Source organism: Corapipo altera, unplaced genomic scaffold, assembly GCF_003945725.1.
Source record: "Corapipo altera isolate COAL_440 unplaced genomic scaffold, ASM394572v1 61411, whole genome shotgun sequence".
NCBI lineage: Eukaryota > Metazoa > Chordata > Aves > Passeriformes > Pipridae > Corapipo > Corapipo altera.
The window spans coordinates 4,760,136-4,781,137 of record NW_020884875.1 but is presented as its reverse complement, the minus strand read 5'-3'; the positions used below and the strand labels follow the sequence as shown (position 1 = coordinate 4,781,137).

The 21,002-nt window shown below is 42.2% G+C and overlaps 1 protein-coding gene across 1 annotated transcript; it reads right to left on the bottom strand.

Moving 5' to 3' along the window:
- Positions 1-2,306: 2,306 nt before the first annotated feature.
- On the bottom strand, positions 2,307-9,169 carry FST (follistatin). The gene is made up of 6 exons (XM_027635274.1): positions 8,817-9,169; positions 6,609-6,800; positions 5,979-6,197; positions 5,403-5,627; positions 4,139-4,369; positions 2,307-3,424 (listed from the first exon to the last, which is right to left on the bottom strand). Exons 1-6 carry the CDS (start codon positions 8,896-8,898, stop codon positions 3,342-3,344), a joined length of 1,032 nt encoding a protein of 343 aa, XP_027491075.1. The 5' UTR covers positions 8,899-9,169; the 3' UTR covers positions 2,307-3,341.
- Positions 9,170-21,002: the final 11,833 nt, after the last annotated feature.

Sequence of the window (21,002 nt, the reverse complement as noted above, 5' to 3'; positions counted from 1 at the left end):
CTATGCTACAGCCTCTCTGTAAGACATGTAAATATATTTACAATTAAAACCAGTATTTTAATGTTTTTGTTTTGTTGGAAATGCAGTAGCTGGCACTAAACTGAAGAAAAATCTTCTCTGATATTCGCCATATCTATTAAACATGTTGTTTCTATGTCATTGTCATGTATTAGTTCCTTGAGAGACTCTCCAATAGATTCTTTTTCCATACCTTTGTTCTCCTGGCCCCCGTTCTCTTTTATTCTGGGTTCTTTTCCCCCAGGAGATCAAAATCCTGCTCCCTTTGCTGCTCTCATCATGATCTTCCTTCCAAAGAGATTACTTGTCTAAATGACATAACAAGAGGATGAAGGGCAAAATTTTTTTGCTATTATTTTGAATACGATATTATAAATGCATGCTTGTATTTTTTATATATTCAGAGATGAATAAATTATGCTTACTTTGGATAATCTAAACAACCCATAACAAATTAGAGTTTCCTATATAGTGGGAAATATACAGAAGACTACAGCAGGAAGATCCTTTAAATATGATTTTTATATAAACTAAAGGATGAATCAACTATTCTCAGACCTCAGCTCAGCAAAGTACTTAAAATATCAGTGAATAAAGCGCTTAAGTATTTTTTAAGTTTTATGGAGTATGACAGAGAGGTTTTTTTTAGTGGGGCCTTATTTGTGAGAACAGCATGACTCAGGTAGCATAAAACAGGATTTTGATTCCTGCTGTACTTACGCTGGTTTCCTCTTGTCAGTTCATTGTATTAGTAGGCAGTCTTAAAGGTGTGTCCAGTCTAAATATAGGTTGACCAAAAAGAATTTCCAAGTGATAGTGTGCTCTTAGATGGTTTGTTGGTTTGGGGTTTTTTTTGGTTTTTTTTTGTTTTGGTTTGTCTTTTCTGCATCTTGAATTTGGGCAAGTAGACCCAGTTTTGCTTTTTCTATTGATCATCTAAATTGACCTAAATATAGCAAAAATTCAAATGCATATTCAAAACCTCCTAGAAATGTGAAAGTAAAAAAGGACCAAGAAATGTGTGTCATCAACACACTGGAGGGAGAGGATGCCATCCAGTGGGACCATGACAGGCTTGAGAGGTGGGCCAGTGCAAACCTCATGAAGTTCCACAAAGCACAGTGCAAAGTCCTGCACCTAGGTCAGGGTAATCCCACACACATCTACAGGTTAGGGGGAGAAATGATTGAGAGCAGCCCTTTGGAGAAGGACTTGGGCATGATGGTTGATGTAAAACTCAACATGAGCTGGCAATGTGTGCTCACAGCCCGGAAAGCCAACGAAATCATGGGCTGCATCAAAAGCAGCATGGCCAGCAGGTCAAGGGAGGGGATTTTACCCCTCTTTTCTGCTGAGACCCCACCTGGAGTACTGCATCCAGCTCTGGTGACTCCAACATGAGAAGGACATGGAACTGTTGGAACAAGTCCAGAGGAGGGTCAATGTCATTGATAAGAGGACTGGAGCCCCTCCCCTATGAAGACAGGCTGAGAAAGTTGGGGCTGTTCAGCCTGGAGAAGAGGTTATGTGGAGACCTCATTGCACCTTTCAGTATCTGAAGGGGGCCTACAGGAAAGCCAGAGAGGGACTCTAAATCAGGAACTGTAGTGACTGGACAAGGAGTAACGGGTACAAACTGAAAGAGGGGAAATTTATATAAAATGTATAGAAGAGACTCTTTACTGTAAGGGTGGTGAGGCATGGGAAGGTGTTGTCTGGACAAGTTGTGCATGCCCTACCTCTGGAACTGTTCAAGGCCAAGCTGGAGGAGGCTCTGAGCAACCTGGTCTAGTGAAACGTGCTCCTGCCCATGGCAGGGGGATTGAACAAGATAATCTTTATGGTTCCTTCTAACCCAAACCGTTCTATGATTCTATGAAAGTGCCTGAAGAGGTTGTGGATGACCCATCCTTGGAAGTGTTCAAGGACAGTTTGGATGGAGCTCTGAGCAAACTGGTCTAGTGGAAGGTATCCCTGCCCATGGCAGCAGGGTTGGAACTAGATGGTCTGTAAGGTCCCTTCCAACCCAAACCATTCTGTGATTCTATGAAATGACAGACTTTTTATGTGGAGGATTGAGAGGAGAACAAAAATGACAAATCTCTTCTACTCTATCATTGTACTTAGACTTAAAATTAAATAGTAATGAACTGGAGACATTGCTCCTATCTGAAAAAAGGGTTTCTTATATCAGTGTGAGCCAAGAGCTGTCACCTCAATACTTGTTGCATGGTGCACAAGACTCTGGAGGACAGAACCCTTTAGAATGAAAGACTGAGGACTGCACGTAGGGAAAATTCCACTTTTTATTTTTTCACTCATCATTTATTTACAAATACACATTATAACTTTTATATACATTGCACATTTACATGGTAGAAAAGTACAAAACTATATATTTAAATGAATTTATATTTAACTCGCCATGTTTGAAAATATAAAATTGCATCAGAAAAAAAGTATTATGAAAAGCAAGAAACTTGAACTGATAAAGCTTTGATATAACTTTTAGCAACACACTGATTGGGAAAAGAAAACTTTGAAAGTGGTACTGCAAGACCATCTTAAAGGAAACACCTGATAAAACACTTATGCATGTTACAACTCCCCCCCCCAAAACAACCAGTAAAAATAAAGTAACCCCCTTATTCTTATTACAGTTATTCCTGAAGCTGTTATTGACTTTCATAATCCAAGATCTTCAGATATGGAATTTTTATAGCACAGTATAAACTCTCAATACATTGAGATCACTTCAGTATATGTGATCAGAAGTAGAGAAAAATTAAGGGGAAGAAGTTTCCTTAAAAATCACCCCACCGCACCCTGAAAGTATACTTAAGTCAGTTACAATGCCTTTTGGTCAGTCAAGATTCCTTGTAAACAAGAACACAGGGATCTTTAATGTACAGAACCGGCAAGAAGAAAATCCAATAAATAAACATAACAGAAACTGACATGCAAGTTTGTTAAAGTGGAAGTTAACATCAGTGAAACGAAGAGATGAGATTATGTGGGTAGACTCTAAGGAATAGTTATAGTTTACAAGAAAAAAGAAAAGCTTTAATTTACAAGCAAGAGACCTCACAATAAATAACACTGCTCTTCCCATAACGAATAAATTTCTTCAAAAAACAAGGTGTACAGTCAACCAGACATTTTATGTATAAATTATAAAACATGACACAGTATAAATAAATGTCTACGAGACTCAACTATATGTATACTTTTTTTTTTCTCCCCAAAATAAATAAGCATACACTTATTTACAGTATGGACATTGATTTTTGTGCCCAATGGCTGTTTCAATAGTGATGGAGGTTTTACCACTCTAGAATGGAAGATATAGGAAAGCTGTAGTCCTGGTCTTCATCTTCCTCTTCATCTTCTGGGTCTTCATTAATGGCTAGATGGGGGAATATAGGGGAGCTGTTGTTTAAATAAGGACAACAACAGCGCAGAAGCAGCTCAGTGCATGTTTTCAAAGCCCTCTGAACAGCCATAATACAGCGTTGCATTTTATGCGACTTGTAGTGAGATGCTCTTTGGCATCTGCTGTTATGAAATAAGGTTTTTTATACGTAATCTATGAAGTCATAACTGCAGAAAGTTCTGAAGAATCAATGGCTCAGGTTTTATTGGCAGATTCCTGAAATCAAATACAGAGCGCTCAGGTGTTCTAGGTTTAATTGCTTTGTGTCCTTCATTCAGAGTTAGTAGAGGCAACTGTGCTAAACCAGATGCCCCTGTGCTACCTTTAAGCTTGTTCTTTTGGACCGAGTTAAGAGTTTATCCAGATGTTAATAAAGCAATCAGCAAAGCACACGAGAGCAGACAAAGTACGAAAAAGTCACTAGAATTACAATCCTCGGGCAACACCTTTCTGATAGAATGGCTTGTCCTTGGAACATCCCCAAAACTCCAACTTGAAGGCCAGCTCGTTGTTGGAGATCTATTGCATTTTATCAGCAACAAAAATGTGTGCGTGATAGATACTTATACTCTACTGTACCTTGAATCAATAAATCAAGCTTTCTTATGTTTAAAGGTGTAAGTCTTCATTACCTAGGTATCGCCTTCAGAAGCTTTAAGTGTCTGCAGAGTTAAAAATCTCACTTACAGTTGCAAGATCCAGAGTGCTTTACTTCTAGAAGCACGCCCATTGAGCAGGCTGCCTCTTTCATGGCACACTCGCTTGGGTAAGTTGTGTTATCACTGGCACAGACTGCCTCTTCTGACTTGCTTTCGGGGCAGAGCTCATCGCAGAGAGCGCACCGACCTCTACCAACCTTAAAATCCCACAGGCATTTCTTCCCAGCAGTGCACTGAATGTCTTCACAGGATTTGGCTTCTAAAAATACACACAGGATACTAGGGGTAAGTGAAAAGACAAAGCAAACAGAAAAACAATGACCAGCAACCCCCAAAACCCCCTTTCCCCTGTGAACTGTGAAGAAACAAAGCTCAGATGTAGTACATGTGATGATACTTGCTGATTTTGCTCAAGCAAGTATTCCCTTGGACAACATTACCTGTCTATGTATGGGGGAGGAAAAACAGCTGTGCCAGCAAAGTTTTGCCCTGGGAATACAGAATTACATTTGCCTATTGTACATGACTTTCCTCCTCCATTTGATGTCAGTGGAAATTCAGCTTCCCAAATTAGCAGTAAATTCAGGATTTGTCAACAGGTCCAGCATTTCTAAATCTATTATTTTTAAACTAACCCACAGAGAATAGCTGTCTACAAGATTTGAAAGGGAATTCACCTCAACCTATGCCAACTAAAAGCAACCTGAGGCTCCCATGAATTACCCCAGCAGTTTTGGGGAGCAGAGGCTGCCCTGCAGGTGCTTCATTGTAACACGCTGCATATCAGTCATTTCTGGAAATCACAACACAGAATGTCAGGGTGCACAGAGATTATTTTCCTATCTTCACCCACCAACTGTCTCTAAACTCCACAATTATTTCTAAAGAGGAAAAAGTGATCAGATGTTTCCAATTAAATTAACATAATCTTTGCCAAGACCACTTGAAGACAATTGTTTCCAGGAATCCAGACCCACTGGATACCGAGACCTTGTTATATAACCATGTCATCATCTATTTCATGGCGGCTGCTTCTCCCTTGGTTAGTAATGTCAGCACCCATAGCCAGAGCAGGATCAGGCCCTCTTCTCCCTCATCTTTTTTGCTATCTTTTCCAGGAAAAAGTTCACCCTGTCTCTCTTCTTTCTAGAGGGTAGTACTAACCCAGGTTGCTGGAAGCCTCTCTTCCTCACCAGCAATAACTACATCCATCCAGTTGCACACACTGAATACTCTGAAACAGGTGACTGAGAAAGTTTCCCCCATCCTTACCCTCCTACTAAGATACGTACTGATGCATTTTCCTTCGTAGGCTAATCCAATGGATCTGCCCAGCAAGCAGGTGGCTTTTCTCAGGTGGCAGGCACTGGCGTAAGTTATGCCGTCATTCCCACAGAGATACTGTTCAGGGGAGGTAGGCTCTGGACAAATTCGATTACACGTCACACAGTAGGCATTGTTGGTTTGGTCAACGACACACGTGGAGCTGCCTGGGCACAAGACATCCCTGCAGGTCTCTGAAATGCAGACAGAAACATGCAATGATTAGTAAAAGATACCGTAGGAGTAAACAGGTGATGCAACAAAACAAATGATCAGATAAGAGCCTTTAGCAGCTCTCATTTAAGGGCCACTGGAGGAAGCCTTCCTATCTCTGGGTAGCTGGTGGGACACAAATGCTGATAGACTATGAGGAACTCTCAATTCATTACATCCTTGTCTGTTGAGCATGATCTAGTTACCGTCTCCTAACCTTCGAACATCACTCTGGTTCCTGTGGGGAAGTACATCCAAGATCTCCTCCATCCTACACTCAGACACACACCCTTTGGCATTTGAGGGAGATTGGATTAGATTTGCAAACCTACTTTTGCATTTGCCCTGATACTGGACTTCAAGTTCGGGCTGTTCTTTACATCTGGCTTTGAGAAGGGCACACTCGTTCCTGTAGGTTTTCCCATCTAAGCCACACACGGGGCCCTTCCAAGTGATATTAGAGCAATCCGGAGCACAAACACACCGAGGTTTGTTCTTCTTATTCATTTTACATTTCTTCCCGGGTCCACAGTCCACATTTTCGCATGTTTCTGATGGAAGGAAAGAGGCACCACTTTAGTACCTAGTGTGCAGAACAGACCTGGTGTCAAAACTACTTAAAGAAAAAAAAGACACCGTGAACCCAGAGCACAGAGGGGGAACATCTTTCCCCACCCCCATCCAGAAAACACTACTCGAGCTAAATCCCCTCTCCAGTGAGGGCAGGGGGAAGAAGAAGTCGCTCTCTTCTCCTCGCGATATGCAGGGCGGACGGGCAGAAATGGGAGTCCCCTTCCCGATTCCGAGGCTGGTACGAGACGCCCCTCAAAGCCCTACTGAGGAAGAAAGCGGGAGGACCACGCTGCCCTCCCTCCCAGTTCTCTCCCCGCTCCTCCTCCCCCCAGCCCAGCCCCTGCGTGAGCCGCTCCTCAGCTCGGAGCAGCTCGCCAGCACCCCCTTACCTTTGCACGGGATGCAGTTTGGGGCTCCCCCATTAAAAATCATCCACTTAAAAAGCGTGTTGTCGTTGACGTCCTCCGCCGTCCAGGACGTGGTCAGGCGGCCGCTCTTGCAGCACTCCTCTTTGCTGAGGTCGGTTTTGTAGAGGACCTGGCAGCGCCCGTTCCGCGCCTGCCGGAGCCAGCAGTTCCCAGCTGCAGGGCGGGGGGCAGGAGGGACACCCAGACGGATCAGTGGCGGTCACCAGTGACCCAGACACAGCACGTGCGCCTTGCCGTGACTTTTACTAGACTGTTTCCTTTTATTTGTCCGGTTCATAACCCGCAGCTACTACGGCCCATTTGGAAGCGCAGTTTAAAAAACAAATAAACAGATGCTCCCTCTCCCCTTCCCACCAAAAAAACCTCAAACAACCAAACAAAAAAATACCCCCAAACCCACAAAAGAACAAACAAACAAAAAAATCCCCCCAACCCACCCACACCCCCCCCCCCCCCCGAACCCTAAACAAAACAAACTAAAAGAAAGAAAAGACCCAACCAAAACAGGACGAGACAGTTTTCCGAGATATTTATTCCATATGTAGAGCAGAAGGAGCACTGTCGACACGTGACAGAGGCTTGAAAAGGATGTGCATTTAAAAGGGAATAAAAAGAAAATCGCGCTTGCAAATTCCTTCCTCCTCCCCCTGCCCTCTCCTCCTCACCGCGGCTGCACAGCAGCATTGTTTTACTGCCGCACAGTTTCAAGTCCCAGCCCATTTTGCAATCTGCACGAACTGGGAACATTTGCTGTTAGAGAAGTCTTTCGAAATCCCCACATTTTGCTGCTTCTATTAACAAATGTCTTTCCTTCACTAAAATAAGTCAGCAGAGTTCCAAAAAAAAAAAAAGGTGAGCAAAGTACATAAAATACAAGGTCACTTTGAGTAGGAGGTCCCTACAGAGTTTTAAAAATCGATCAAGCTGGAAAAGTTATAAATACCACCTCTCCTGCAAGCATTTTAGAGGAAAGTACACTATCTTTACACGGGATAGAGTGGCTTTTGTTGCGGTTATTTTTTTTTTTTTCCCCCTAGTATCCTTGTTATTTGTGGAGTCAAGCCAAGAATACTAGTCCAAGCAACTCCCTTTTTTTTAGCTGGAGCATTTTGGTTGGGATGAGTCTCTCGTGAATAGCCAATGTGACTTCTCCAGCAATTCAATACCAATTGATTCTGCTGCTAATCTAGTCAGGGCTCGATCCTGTCTCCTTACTCCGACAGGAATGTACCGCAGAGAGGGGTCAGGATCGACCAGCCGAGATGTCGCTGGGCGCGGTGAAAGACTCCCCCCTCGCTAAAAATCATCGAACAAACAACGCCCTTAAAAAAAAATATTTTGTGTCTCAGAGTTGCCTACATTAGATTAATTTATGCTCTATATCGGTAGTGGGGGAGATAAAAAATAAAAGGAAAACAATATAAAACAAACAACGGTAAGGCATCCAGGTTGTGGTTGGAACACGGTCAAGATAAGGGAAAAAGCCCCAAAACTGAAAATCAATATTCCCTTGTGTCGAAAGAGGGCTCTTAAGAGTTGTCAATATCAGGTTCGAGTTTGTTTTGTTCGTACGGTGAAGAAAAAAAATAAACCAACAACTTATTAAAGCACTCTCTTCAGTGCAGGAGAATTTACAACGCTAATATTCACACACACACATGAAGTAGGGAGGAGGAGGAAATCTCAGTATTAAAGGAATGTCAGTAAAATGACCACTTATTGGTTTCTAAAAATGTCAGCTGTAATCGTGGGGTTCTCCATCACCACCTTTCCTTCAGTCAGTCAGTCAGTCAGTCAGTCAGACGAGATAAAAATCTGAGCTAAATTACCAGCAAACTTTGAGCAGTCATTCGGGAGCCGAGACTAGGAAAGAAAGTTCCCTCTCGATGCTGCTCTTCATTAATGCTGCATAATAACAATAAATACCAAGAAACATCCTATCTGTCCTCTGTGCCTGTGCAGAGCAGTGCGAAGATCCGATTAAAAAGGGATCTAAATGACACCTCTGCACCTCAGTATAAAGCAATCACATGCCCACAGTTAACTTCTGTTCTGTTGGACCTTGGAGAGAGGCGTTTAACACCGCAAGCAAACTAAACCGTGCCCGAAAGAGAGAGAACAACAGTAATAATAAAGAAACATATCTGCGAATAAACAATCTGATCTTACCCTGCACTGTGTGATCTTCCATGAAGTGGCACAGAAACATCAGAAGTAAGAGCATGCCGGGGTGGATTCTCTGATTTAACATCCTCAGTATAGCAGCGAGTGAGCGAGACGCAGAGAGAGCGTGAGGGGGAGTATAGAGGGAGCGAGCACTAGCCAGCCTGCTTATGATCGCTCTATTGAATGAACGTCAGGCTGTGAATGCAGTCTCTCTTTAAATCTATACGGGGGTCCTAGCTGTCTGCGGTGGGCGGTCTCCTAATGTGTGTGTGTGTCTCCTCGGGGGTGGGGAGATTTAAAAAGTTCAGTGTGAATCAGGTGACATTTTCCACCTTCTGGAAACCCTCTCCAATTATCCGCTCTAGGTGCACGAACACACAGGCGCGCACCCGCGCAGCCCCGCGCCGCAGAGTCACCGGCGGGGACAGCGGCGAGAGGCGGCGCCGCGCGCGGCCGCGCCAGCGCCGAGTGGGGGGGCGGGCTGGAGACCCGCGGGGGGTCGCGGCCGTCCGAGGGAGGCCCCCGGTTCCCCCTCCACTGGTCCGGGGTGTTACCGGACCGCGGAGCGACTCCCGCCCTCCCGGAGTGGGCTCCGCGGGCGCGGAGTGGCCGTGGAGGATCCATCCCGCTCCCCGCGCGTCCGGCGGGAGGAAGGCGGTTGGCAGGCGGACTGCTCGCTCGGCCCAGAGAAACCCTAAACTCCGACCGACCAACTCCAAACCTGAAAAAAAAAAAAAAAACCAACAAAAAAAACAACAACAAAAAACCCCCAACAAAACCAAAAGACAGAACCGACTAAAACTTTAATACCTAGGGCCGTGCCCGACTGACAGGCTTTGCACTGGGAGAGCCCAGGAGGACGAGACGAGAACGGGGGCGACGTAGGCGGTCTCCTTTCAGAATCAGAAAAGATTGCAACATCGATAATGAACTTCTGGGGCACTAGTTTATTAAGCACAGTCTGGCATTATTCTCTCCTTAGAAAAGTTGGCGGTCTCTCATTTATAACATTTTTTGGCACCGCTGAATGAAACTGAGTAGGCGATATTTCCTTTTATACAAAACGATTACTTAACGGAAAATGGTATTGTTTATTCAAAAGCTGCCTTTTAAATTTCGATTCTTTCGCTTTTCTGAGCCACCAAAGCACAACAGACTGCGAAGTATGCAGACAGGAATGCCCGGACAGTGCCGGGTCAGGGGCCGATGCGCCTCGGCCGCCCGCGTCCTCCGCCCGGCCCTCTTCACACCCCTCCTCCCCCCCCCCCCCCCCCGCCACCCCCTCCCGACCGCCCTCTCCCCACAACTGCAAATAACTCAGTGATAACAGATTTTTTTCCACCAACTGCAGGAGATAGTGCTAATCTTTTAATAAAAGATCCCATTACAATGGGATCTGTCTGGACAGACTATAATAGATCCAGAAATACAGCCGTGCTAATATTAGAAGACAGTTGTTTGGGTGCCTCAGGCCGGGCCCTGGTCCCGCTTTGAAAGTGGGCATGAATCACAATGTCCCTCGGTACCACCTGCGGTCACACGCATTAAGGAGCAGACTGGTAAATGATTGATCTCGCTGCATATTTTTTTTTTTTTTTGTTATTATTATTATGATCCTGGTCCTGAGCATCCCGGGCATTTTGAGCACTTCTGAAGCTCCAGGACTCCACATCCTTTTTAATCTCTTCCCAAATTGGTGCCACTCTCCCCTGCCCCCCGCCTCTCCCTGACGGCTGCCGGGGCCGCGCTCATGCGGGAGCGCGTAGTGCCCTCTAACGGCGGCCACGCGCACGGCCGAGGGGCGCCCTGGACCCCCGGACCGCCTCTGCCCACGCAGGGGACGGATCCCGGGAGCAAGATACACCGAGGGGCATGTCCCCCCGACCCTCACCGGGGGCACGGCTCGGCCGAGTGGCGGGGCTCAGCGGGCTGGGCGCGGGGCTCGCCGAGGCGGGGCTGCGGGGGCCCGTCTGCCTTCGCCGCCCCCTCCCGGGCGCCCCTCTCGTGGTCCCGCCACGACCGGCCCCGCAGAGCTCCGTCCACCGCCGCTGCACAGCCCGGGGCAGCGTCGGAGCCGAGGGGTGTCCAGGGGATGTCCTGGGAGGCACCCGGGGGGATCCCGTTGGCAGAACGGGGCGCGTAGGTGGCTGTTCCCCTGCGGTGCCGGGAGTGCTCAGGGGTCAGGCTCACCTTCCCGTGCTCAGTTTGTGTATGTTTTTAGTAATTGGCCAACACGGCCAATTACAGTTTATCCTGCTAGTGTTTTCAATTATAGAGAGGCGTTTTCAGGCCATGTTCCTGGAAATGAAATGCTGGACGGGTCGATAAGGTTTGCACATGTGCTTCATGCGTGCATCATCAGGAGATCAATATGATTGCGCTGGTGTGGAGATTTGTATCACACCTGTTCTCTGACATCACATAGAAACAGCTGCTGTTTCTTTTGTTGTTTTCCTTTTTTTTGTTTGTTTGTTTTTAAAATGCTGAATATTGGTTGTGTGAGTAAGAACATGTCAGGCATATATTTTATAATCAGAAATGCTTTCTACTTTCTCACTGTGTGTCTCCCTTTATGAATCCCTCCATCCCTATCTGCTTTGTCAAAAATCATATTTAAATTACTAAAAAACCAATAGGGTCGATCTGTAACTGAACTGTCAGGCAGCACACAATAAGAGTGTTGTTTTTAGTCTGACAGGTTTAAAAACTTCTTACTACTGAGAAGTGTATGCATTTTAATACAGGGGTTTGGATGTGAATCTAATCTTTGCAGATGGCCTTGATCTTAGAATAATAAAACATTTAAAAAAACCCTGCTTATACTAACATCTCAAACTTTCAGAAAATTCAGCTTTGGCTCTCAATTTACACAAAATATATTTCTGTGTTCTATGTCCTACTTCTAATATAGCTATAACTACAGCAGACTCCATAATCCAAAATATTAAGTGGCTGGCTTCTGAAGAAAATTGCAGCAAAATACTGAGAAGGAAGGAAAATAATCTGCAAGTGTAACCTTAGGTTAACATATGCTATTAACACACACATACACACACACATATATATACACACATACATACATATACCTATGGGGAATATTTATTTTGTGATAAGTCAGTATTCACTGTACTATTATAATTTATTTTCGTTTATTCCTTTCCCCTCACTGTGCTGCCTCTCAACAGAAGAGAGGTTTCTTTTCTCAAGAATGGACCAGCTCAGAACCCTCTCTTTGATAGGGAGAACACCTGCAATAAAGTTTTTAAAGGATGTGGATAGGACTCCAGGTTGATTCCAAACCTGACTTGGCTGATTCCAAAATTGATTCTTTGGAAGGGATCTGGATTTTGAACAAAGGAAAATGTAAAGGCCTATCCTGGCAATCCCCAATCTAACGTTCAAGGGAGCAGAAAAAGCCTCGAACACCATCCTGTGGTCCTGGGTGTATGTATGCATCATCCCATGCCGTTTCTCACAAAACTGACCTCTACCACAGAGCAAGTACTCAAATAAAGGTAGAACGTCCTCTTCTGGTAGAAGAGAAGACTTGTTACCTTCTTTTGTTGTCATCTAATTATCACAAAAAGAACAGCCTGTTACTGGAAAACTGTGCTTTTACAAAGATTTCCCTCATTTTCCTCTCAGATATCAGATTTAAGGACTTCTCTGAGTACAATTGCATTGTTCCACTTGGAAAATTTCCCCTCCCTCTCCCCCTACCTTTTTTTTTTTAAGTGTAGGGCAATACAATTCTTCAGCAATCTTTTCTGTAGAAATTTCATGTGCTGTTTCTCAGCATAAAACATAAAAAGATTGTATTACAAAAGTTCACTTCTTAATTTGACCAAGACTTTTCCATGAACAACAAGCAAACTAATTCCCGATAAAACTAAGCTCTAAAATATATTAACAAAATTCTAATATTAGGCAGTGGGTATGTGTGCTGTTACATGAAATTATTCGTACACATCTGTGAGACTATTAAACATGGAACTTGAATTGTATACTATTGGTGAGCGTTGCACTTATTAGATGAGCACACGTATGTTGAATAGTTGTTTTTTTCTTTAAATTGACCTAAAAGGTGATGTCTTTTTTCACATAGTGGGCAATGGATTGAATAAAGAGCCAGTAGGGCTCTTGCCTAGTCATTATCACTGGTAAAACTGTTCATTCTGGTTCATACTGCAGAAAGGTCATGTAGACGGGTGGCATTCATGTTTTAGATGAGATAAAAATGACATATATGTGATATTAGCCACACTGACCCTTTTCCTATCTTTTATTGGTGATTCAGGGTGTAATAACAGAATTGTGGGCATTTCTCTACAGTTTGGTAGATATTTTCCTCTTTCTGTAGGTCCAAACAGGACAAGCTGTCTTAGACACTCCAATGACATTTTCTTCTCTTGTGTTGGCAGTACCACGAAACAGCACTGAGCAAATCTTATTATTCACTACCCATTGCAAACAGGATGTGATGTGGCAAGAAGAGGTTTTAGTGTGTGAGTGGAATGAAAACAGGTTGTTAAACAAGTTGCGAAAGCTTTCCAGGTTATTGAAAACTTGGACAAAAGTACAAAATTTTAGTAGAAAATGGGATTGGAAAAAACTGTAAGGAAACTATTAAAGACCTTAACTATCTCAGGACATGAAATGAAAATTTATAAAGGAGCCTGCAGATCTACTGCTTTACTGACTTGTTGTTCATATGCTCCTCTGTATAATTTCAGAGAATACAAAACAACTAGAAATGTGCAACAGAACATGGAATTTCTAGGTCAGAAAAAGTCCTTTCGCTTTGTTGGGACAGTGTTTTCAGGAGCAACAGGAATTCTGACATAGATTCTAAATGAATTTTTGAAAACTTATAAAAGAAAAAAGAAAATATAATTATTGTGAGAAAATGTATGTATTGTGAGAAACCTGCTCTAAATAGCACTTAGGATGCTGCTGTTGTAAAGAAATGCCTACATGCCAGAAAGACAGCACTACCAGATCCAAACAACTCATTTCCTCATAAAGGCTTAAGAAGTGGCATAGTGAGAGGGAGCATGGAGAGTGCAAAGCTGTCAGATAGAACTGCCCCTGGAAGGCTATTTCAACCTTTGGCTGTCTTAAGTCGTGTGCTAAGTGCAGAATGGCTCTTGTCCAGCTTCCTAATGGGCAAATTGCCTTTTCTACTTCCACAACTCTGCCAAGTGAAGCTTTGTCATTCTTGGTGACAAAACTTCAATTTTTTAAGTTGTAATTATAGACAAGGAGCATAGTGTTTTAGGAATTGAGGGATTATGTGTGGGTTTTGCACTTTTAAGGTCTGGAACATTTTGTGTGGCAGACTTCAAGAGACATGTCAGTTGGCAATCAGTTGAAGCTGAACCAGGACTGGAGACTGAACCAAAGATAAAGTGAGGACAGATGTAGAATGTCGATAACTACTGCAAAAATTCACTTAATTTTTGCCATTACTTTATTTTTCTTCTTGTTAGTTTAATTCTATTAAAGTTAATGTGGAAGGCATATCTGATTCATTGGAAGTGTGGAGTCACATAACTTTCTAATCCAAAAAAGGCTATGTTTGAGTGTAGGTCCTGGATTGGAGCTTAAATGGAATAAAAATCACTGTCAAGCATGATACTCTTAGCCAGCTGTAACAAGCCGAGTACAACAAGGCAAAAAGGGTAGCAAATGTACAATTTTCAGCTCAGTGCATGTATTTGGTGATGTACTGGATCTTGTTTCTAGACTGACAAAGCTGGTGCTTGAGCGGATCAAAATTACAGCCTTGTTAGGAGCAGATCATTAACATCTTACTGTCTTTATTGCCCACCAAGGAAGAGGATCAGCTTTAATGGTTTACTTTCAGACATTAATGGAACCAAATGAATAATAGACTGCTGTTTAGCCACTGCAAGCTTATTGGGACATTATCAAAATTGTCCTACATGATACACATATTGGTAAATCCCAAATGCTTCAAATGTCACCTTCTAGTACTGTGTTACACAAGTTGGTGAGGAAAGAAATGAAATGGACAGAGCCCTCAGTGAAAATAATGATTCAAATGAGACTAACTGTGACAAAGAATTTTAGAGAAGTTTAGGTCATGCCTATTATGGAAGCAAAGAAAAGCTTTTTTCTCAATTGTGATGAGCTGCTTTATTTTTATGAACAGAAAAGGAGTGTATTTTAGGATCTGGTACAGAATCACACATGTATCGCATCTCATCACAGGTCATCAAAATATTCAGTCCATTAAAAAGCACATTTTTGCTCATATACAGACTGCCAGTCTTTACATTACAGTACCCTTCCTCCCTGGATGTCTGGAAAAAGAGGTGATAGAGCACCTTCTGTACAGCAGATAGAAACTTCAGTCACAGGTTTGCAGGGCATGGGTTTGAGCTTCTGCTTTCTTGTCTCTGCTCTGACCCTTACTGCTTCTCATGATCAGCCTAATCCACTCTGGTTTCCACTGGTCATCGGAGTGGGAGTGATGTCTGCAGGACCTCTGACTCTGAGAACTTACTCATCTTTAACAAAGTCATTGTACAAGACTATTGTGGGAGCAGGAAGAGTAAGCATGGAGATCACCTACATCTCTCAGATGAGAAGGTTTGAAAGGTACAGGCAGGAAAAAGGCTTTAGCCATTTTCCCAGCCTGTGTACCTATCCTATGTGACTGGCTGCTGCTCCAGAAGTGTGTGGCAATACATCTGCTAGCCTTGTATGGATAACAGGAGTATGCTTGGACTTTGCAAATAACATTAACTGCCTTTATTTAGGCAGCTGAATCAAGCACAGAACAATGTGCCCAAAGGCATATGGATAGCCCGTGGAACAGCAGGGAGAAACACCAAATCTTAACTAGGTCTGTCTCCACTGGCCATCCTTTCTTGCTGCTGTGTTACTTTATCTCATTTATGCATGCAAAAATCCTTGAATTGGCCCCATGTTTTAAAATGAGAAATTATAAAGAAAAGTTGATTATTAAAAGAAAAATTGTTTCGTTAATGCCTCATAAAATCCAGACATTCAAGATTTTGTCTATATTAAGTTGCTGCCTTTTATTTTTGTCTATTACATTTACTGTTGATTCAGTTTTTTCTCTTGAGGATGAAAGAATTATAAGGTTTGCTTATGAAGTTTGTACCACTTTCTTTCTTTACATGCAGTGGAAGGTGACAGTGGTTTGGCCCAGAGTCCAAGTATTCCTTGTTTCTAGCATCACTGTTCCACCCTAATTGCACAATCTTAAAAGTTCTTATTTCCAAGACTAAACTCAGTCTGTTTCTAGTTCCTCATCACACTCATTGACTGTATCCTGCAGAGCTCATTGAACTTTTTGATCATCCTTTATACAATCCATGAGGAAGAAGAAATTCTGTGGTGGTGATGGTGAGAAGGTAGTGTAATATCCTTTCCAGCTTTGTATATGAAGAAGACCATATCTGCAAATGGGAAAAGTTACAAAATTGATCTGTCAGAGCACTTAAATGCTTTTTAACCTGAATGCTGCAACAGTGCTATTTGCTATGTAGGATCAAACCCAGCAAATCTGTGAGCCTTGGCAGGTCCAAGCTTCTCTGTAGTGATGACAGTAATGGTTAACTAGAGAGTCACTTAGGCCTCATTCCTCTCACCAGAGGTTCTTATGAGTCTTTGCTTTTAAAGGTTGCTCACCTCCGGGAGCTGCAGTGTTGCCAAGGTCAGGTGTTCTGAATGTATGCATATTGTGAGGCTTGACTCAAACAAACCAGCTTAAATAAGTGAGTTTTTCTTCAGTTATCTTTCTTTCATACTTTCTGTTTTCTGGATTCCAGTATCTAGCATTTTAAGAACATCTGTGTCCTTGATAGAAACACTACATTTTCCAACTAGGAAATTTAGGCCTGCAAGAGGCCATGCTGTCCCTAAAAGATGTGAAAGCACAATAGCAAAAGTAACCTACTTTATGGAAATGTGATTGTCAAGAAAGACACTTTTTTCATATTCATTTTGGTGGAGGAGCAGGGCAGAGGGAAGGGAAAGGATAGCATAGGTGTATATAATGGAATAATTAGAACCTCCAGAGAAGACTATACCATAGAGAATCAAACCAAACTATTGCTACTAGATTTCCATTGATGTTCATGGTATTTTGGCAGAGAAAATAAATTTTTTTAAAGGGTTCTTAGCAACAAACAGATAGTGAGGGAGTTTTTGAGGAATGTTTGAAAATCTGAAAACATATTAGTTTAAAACAATGTTCACAATGCTTAAAACCACGTTTAAAACAGTGTTAAAGCTGACTTATAGCTACAAAGAATTCATAAAATAAGAGAGACCTCTTGAGGACTAAGGATGAATTCCAATAACTCTGTTCTTTTTATATGTCTTTGATGTATGTGTAGCTTACCTATTGGAAAAATAAAAGGAAAACAGAGTAAAGGAAAGCATTTCTGAAAAGATCTAAATGAAAACTGATTTCACATCCATTATGTGGAAACAAAGTACATTCATAGTGAGTGCTTTACCCAAAAAACCTTGAAGCATGCCATAGTAACGTGCTACTAATAAAATACAAATTCTGAAAAGAATTCATTCTGAAGTATCTCAAAGATGAAGACATAACCAATCTAGACAGTGAGAGAGTAATTTAAGCATCAGACTCTGTATGCTGTTTGGCTCAAACTGCAATATCCCAAAATTCAGTAGTGCAAGTAAAGTAACTGACTCTTTTGAGGAAAATAGATACCAACAATGCAACTTTCAGTGTGTGGAACTACTTAAAAGTGAAATAAAAATACTATTTTTAAGCTGTCTTGTTTAAAGATGCTCATAATTTTTAAGATCTTCTTTAAGCCTCCTGAAAACTTTGTTAGCACATGCTCTTCATTTTTACTGTACAGGAGGACAGTTGCAGGTAATTCTTGTTTTATCCTGGAATATTCTAATAAGAGTGCAGTATGAGAGTGTTGATTCTATTAATCTTAATAAGAAAACCAAAAACCAGAAAATATCCAAAATGTACTTGGAACTTTTCAGATTTAAAATTATATTTTTTTTTTCACAGAAAAAGAAGAACTAATCCTGGACAAGTTTCAACCCCAAATTAAAAAAAGTAACAACTTGACACATAGATAAATTTTAACAGATAAAAGTATGTCTGGATATGGAGAGAGGGGGTAGATAGCAGGGATTTATTTGCAATTACCTTTTTCCTTTATTGTTTCAATATTTTGCTTAAAGTGTTAGGATGTTTGTGACTCAATTACAGAAATGTTCTTTTAGATGCAGCAACAAGATTATCTGCAAATCTTATCTCTCTTCTTTGAACGTTCTTGTTCAGACATAACATACATGTAGAGGTGATGCCTGTTATTAGACCAGGACCCATCACTTTCTCAGCTACATGGTTATTATGCATTGCCTGATATTTAAGTCACACTCTTCTACAGTAATTCTTTTTTTATTACATAAATACGCTTTATCTTATATGATTCTTTTGTTTGTGGAGAAGAGAAATCATTTAACACCTTCTTTAGTTGTAACATCTTACAATCAGACGAGTTTCCTTGTTCCATAGGCAGCACGTTCAGGCTGAGAAAGATTTGTAGGGGGAGCTTTGGAAGCTCAGAGACACCGACAGAGGAAAGTGCCACATCTAGAGTTTTTATGCTCTTAAATTACTCTTGCAAGAAAAACTAGTGGTGTGAAGTAGAGGCCGTATCTCTGTATTTGAACAAGGACAATTAGCACGCACTGAGGCAAAGCACACCGCCCCGCCTGTTACTGCCGCCGCTTAGGCTTGTCCTTTCGGCATAACCCTCTAGTGGATCTGCATGGGATTTCAGTCTCATGTGGAAATGTCTCCAGTGTTGTCCGAACGCCGTGCCACCAGGATGCTGCCCACTGCAGCACTCCTGATGCTGACCACTCTGAGAGCATCCTAGCTCTGACACCCTGAAAGGCTGTTCAGAAAGACAGATTTTTAACATGCAGCAGTCCAGAGGGGCATGTTTGCTGTGTTCCTCGAGGAGTGTTCCCACCAAGTTCATGGGAATCCTGTGGACTGAGGTTTATGAGACGTGCTGCCCTCTCCTATGTCCTGCCTCTGCCCAGCTAACTCATGTCACAGTGAGGATTACAGGTGGATTCTCTAGTTTCCCTCATGAAGTCTCACGTGCTTCACTATTGGTTTCTGAGATTTGGTGGCCATTTTTCTTTTGTAAAGATAACAGAAAATAGCAAACTTTTATGAACTGAATTCCTTGTAAAGTAAGTAAATAATAGCCACCTGCAGAGATCCCGAGAGGATTGAAAAATGAAAATTCTAGAGCGGGTTTTTTAGGGAGATGAGTGGAAGGGCGTCTTCATGACAATTCAGATTGCCAGTAGCTACTTCCTTGATTCCCTCTAAGGAAGCTGAAATTTGATGTACGCAGGTCAGTTGCTTTCACAAAATAATTGTTACCACTGACTGGGTATATTAGCTACTGCCAGATTTAAAGGGATTATTCATCACATTAGGATTAGTTGGGAACCAAAGAAATGGATTTGATTTCTCCCAGGCCTCAGACAGTTAAGTATTTTGCAAGGAAATCTTCATGTATCCACTGCTAAACAATTAGGTGTTGGATATAAGTGGACTAATATTGTGTACATAATGTTACTTTGCAAAGAAGACAGATTTGGGGTTAAAATAGAACATAACAGTTGGAAAATCCCTACTGGTCTTTCTTGTGTCATTCTAAGAAACTCATTTAATTTTTTTTGTTCTGGGCCACTGTAAATTTACAGTAATGATAATAAACCTGCATGTTGTAATCTTAGTGTAATTATGAATGAAATATTTAGTCCTGGGCTATTTTGAAGCACTGCTGTCAAATACAGAATGTGCACCAAGTAGCTTCAGGGAAAATGCAGTCACTGGCTCTGGGATCGTCTGTCTGATAACCTGGATGAGGGAGGATGCATCTGTGCACTGTGCTGCTGCTGGAAAGGGAGCCTGCCACTGGGAAGAGGAGGAACATGCTTCTCCGTGACATTATACTGTCCCCACTGTCACATCCTAATGCCATGCAGGTCTGGTTGGGTGAGCTGAAATTACTGCACAAACAACTTTTGCCTTGTGACTGTTTTCCTCAGCTACTTGCCAACAGTGGGACAGAAGGGAAAGGGAGAAGTAAGGGTATCTGTGTAGGTGAGGGCTCAAACCAAGTAAGAGGAGGCATGGAGTAGTTTTTCGTTTTGGCCCTGGAGTCAAGATAGACTGTGACTGTACAAGCATCTGCGGCTCTGCTATTGATACATTTATTCCTGAAAAGGTCAGTACTAGCACCAGTTCTTTTCTGTCCCAAGTCACTGATGCTCACAGCTCTTTTCCATCTCCCCTCGGATACTCATTCCAGGGTTATTCAGAGCTTTGCCTCTCACTCTAACTTAAGTCAGTATTTTTAGATTTCAAGGAATCCTTGGAAAGTAGCTGTGCAATTTATCTTATCGTTCAGGGATGTAGAATGACAGGCTTGGAGTACCTATGCTGTCATCTGTAGAGGTGTAACAGTGAAGATTCTGGCATAAGTAGCACATTTTACAGGTAGGTCATCAATTAAAAAAGATGCAAGAAATTTGGTCAATGAACAGACTTTACAGATGCAATGCACAGCCAGACATGACAGTTAAAATTAACATTTCAGCATTACCTAGCCGCCTATATATTTCATCAAGCAGAATTTGTAAAGGGCCTTGTGGAAGCACCATCTGCTGATTCCCAATAAGACTGGAAATACTGTGGAAACTTCCTGCTGCTGGTTCTGTGTTGAAATGAGCTCAGTGCTAAATGTTAAGCTTCCAGCCTAGATGCAGATTTGAATGGAAATGGTTGTTTACGTTGCTCTTTAATTTATGGAATGCTTTTCTTTCCTGTGCAAGTTAGTGGAGAAAAACTACCACAACCTGAACTTCTCTGTGCTTTCCAAACCATACTATATCATCTACGGGATCATTCCTGACACTTTTAATAATGACTCTTCATGATATTTATAAACATCCTAGGAAATTCCATTTCCTGATTACTTACATGATAATTATCCGAAACAAAACCACCTAGGACTAGTACAGGGGCAAGATGTAGTATATGCCAGTTGAATGCACTAGAGTCAAAAAGCAATGACTCGTCTACAGATCTGTTCTTCACACTCATTT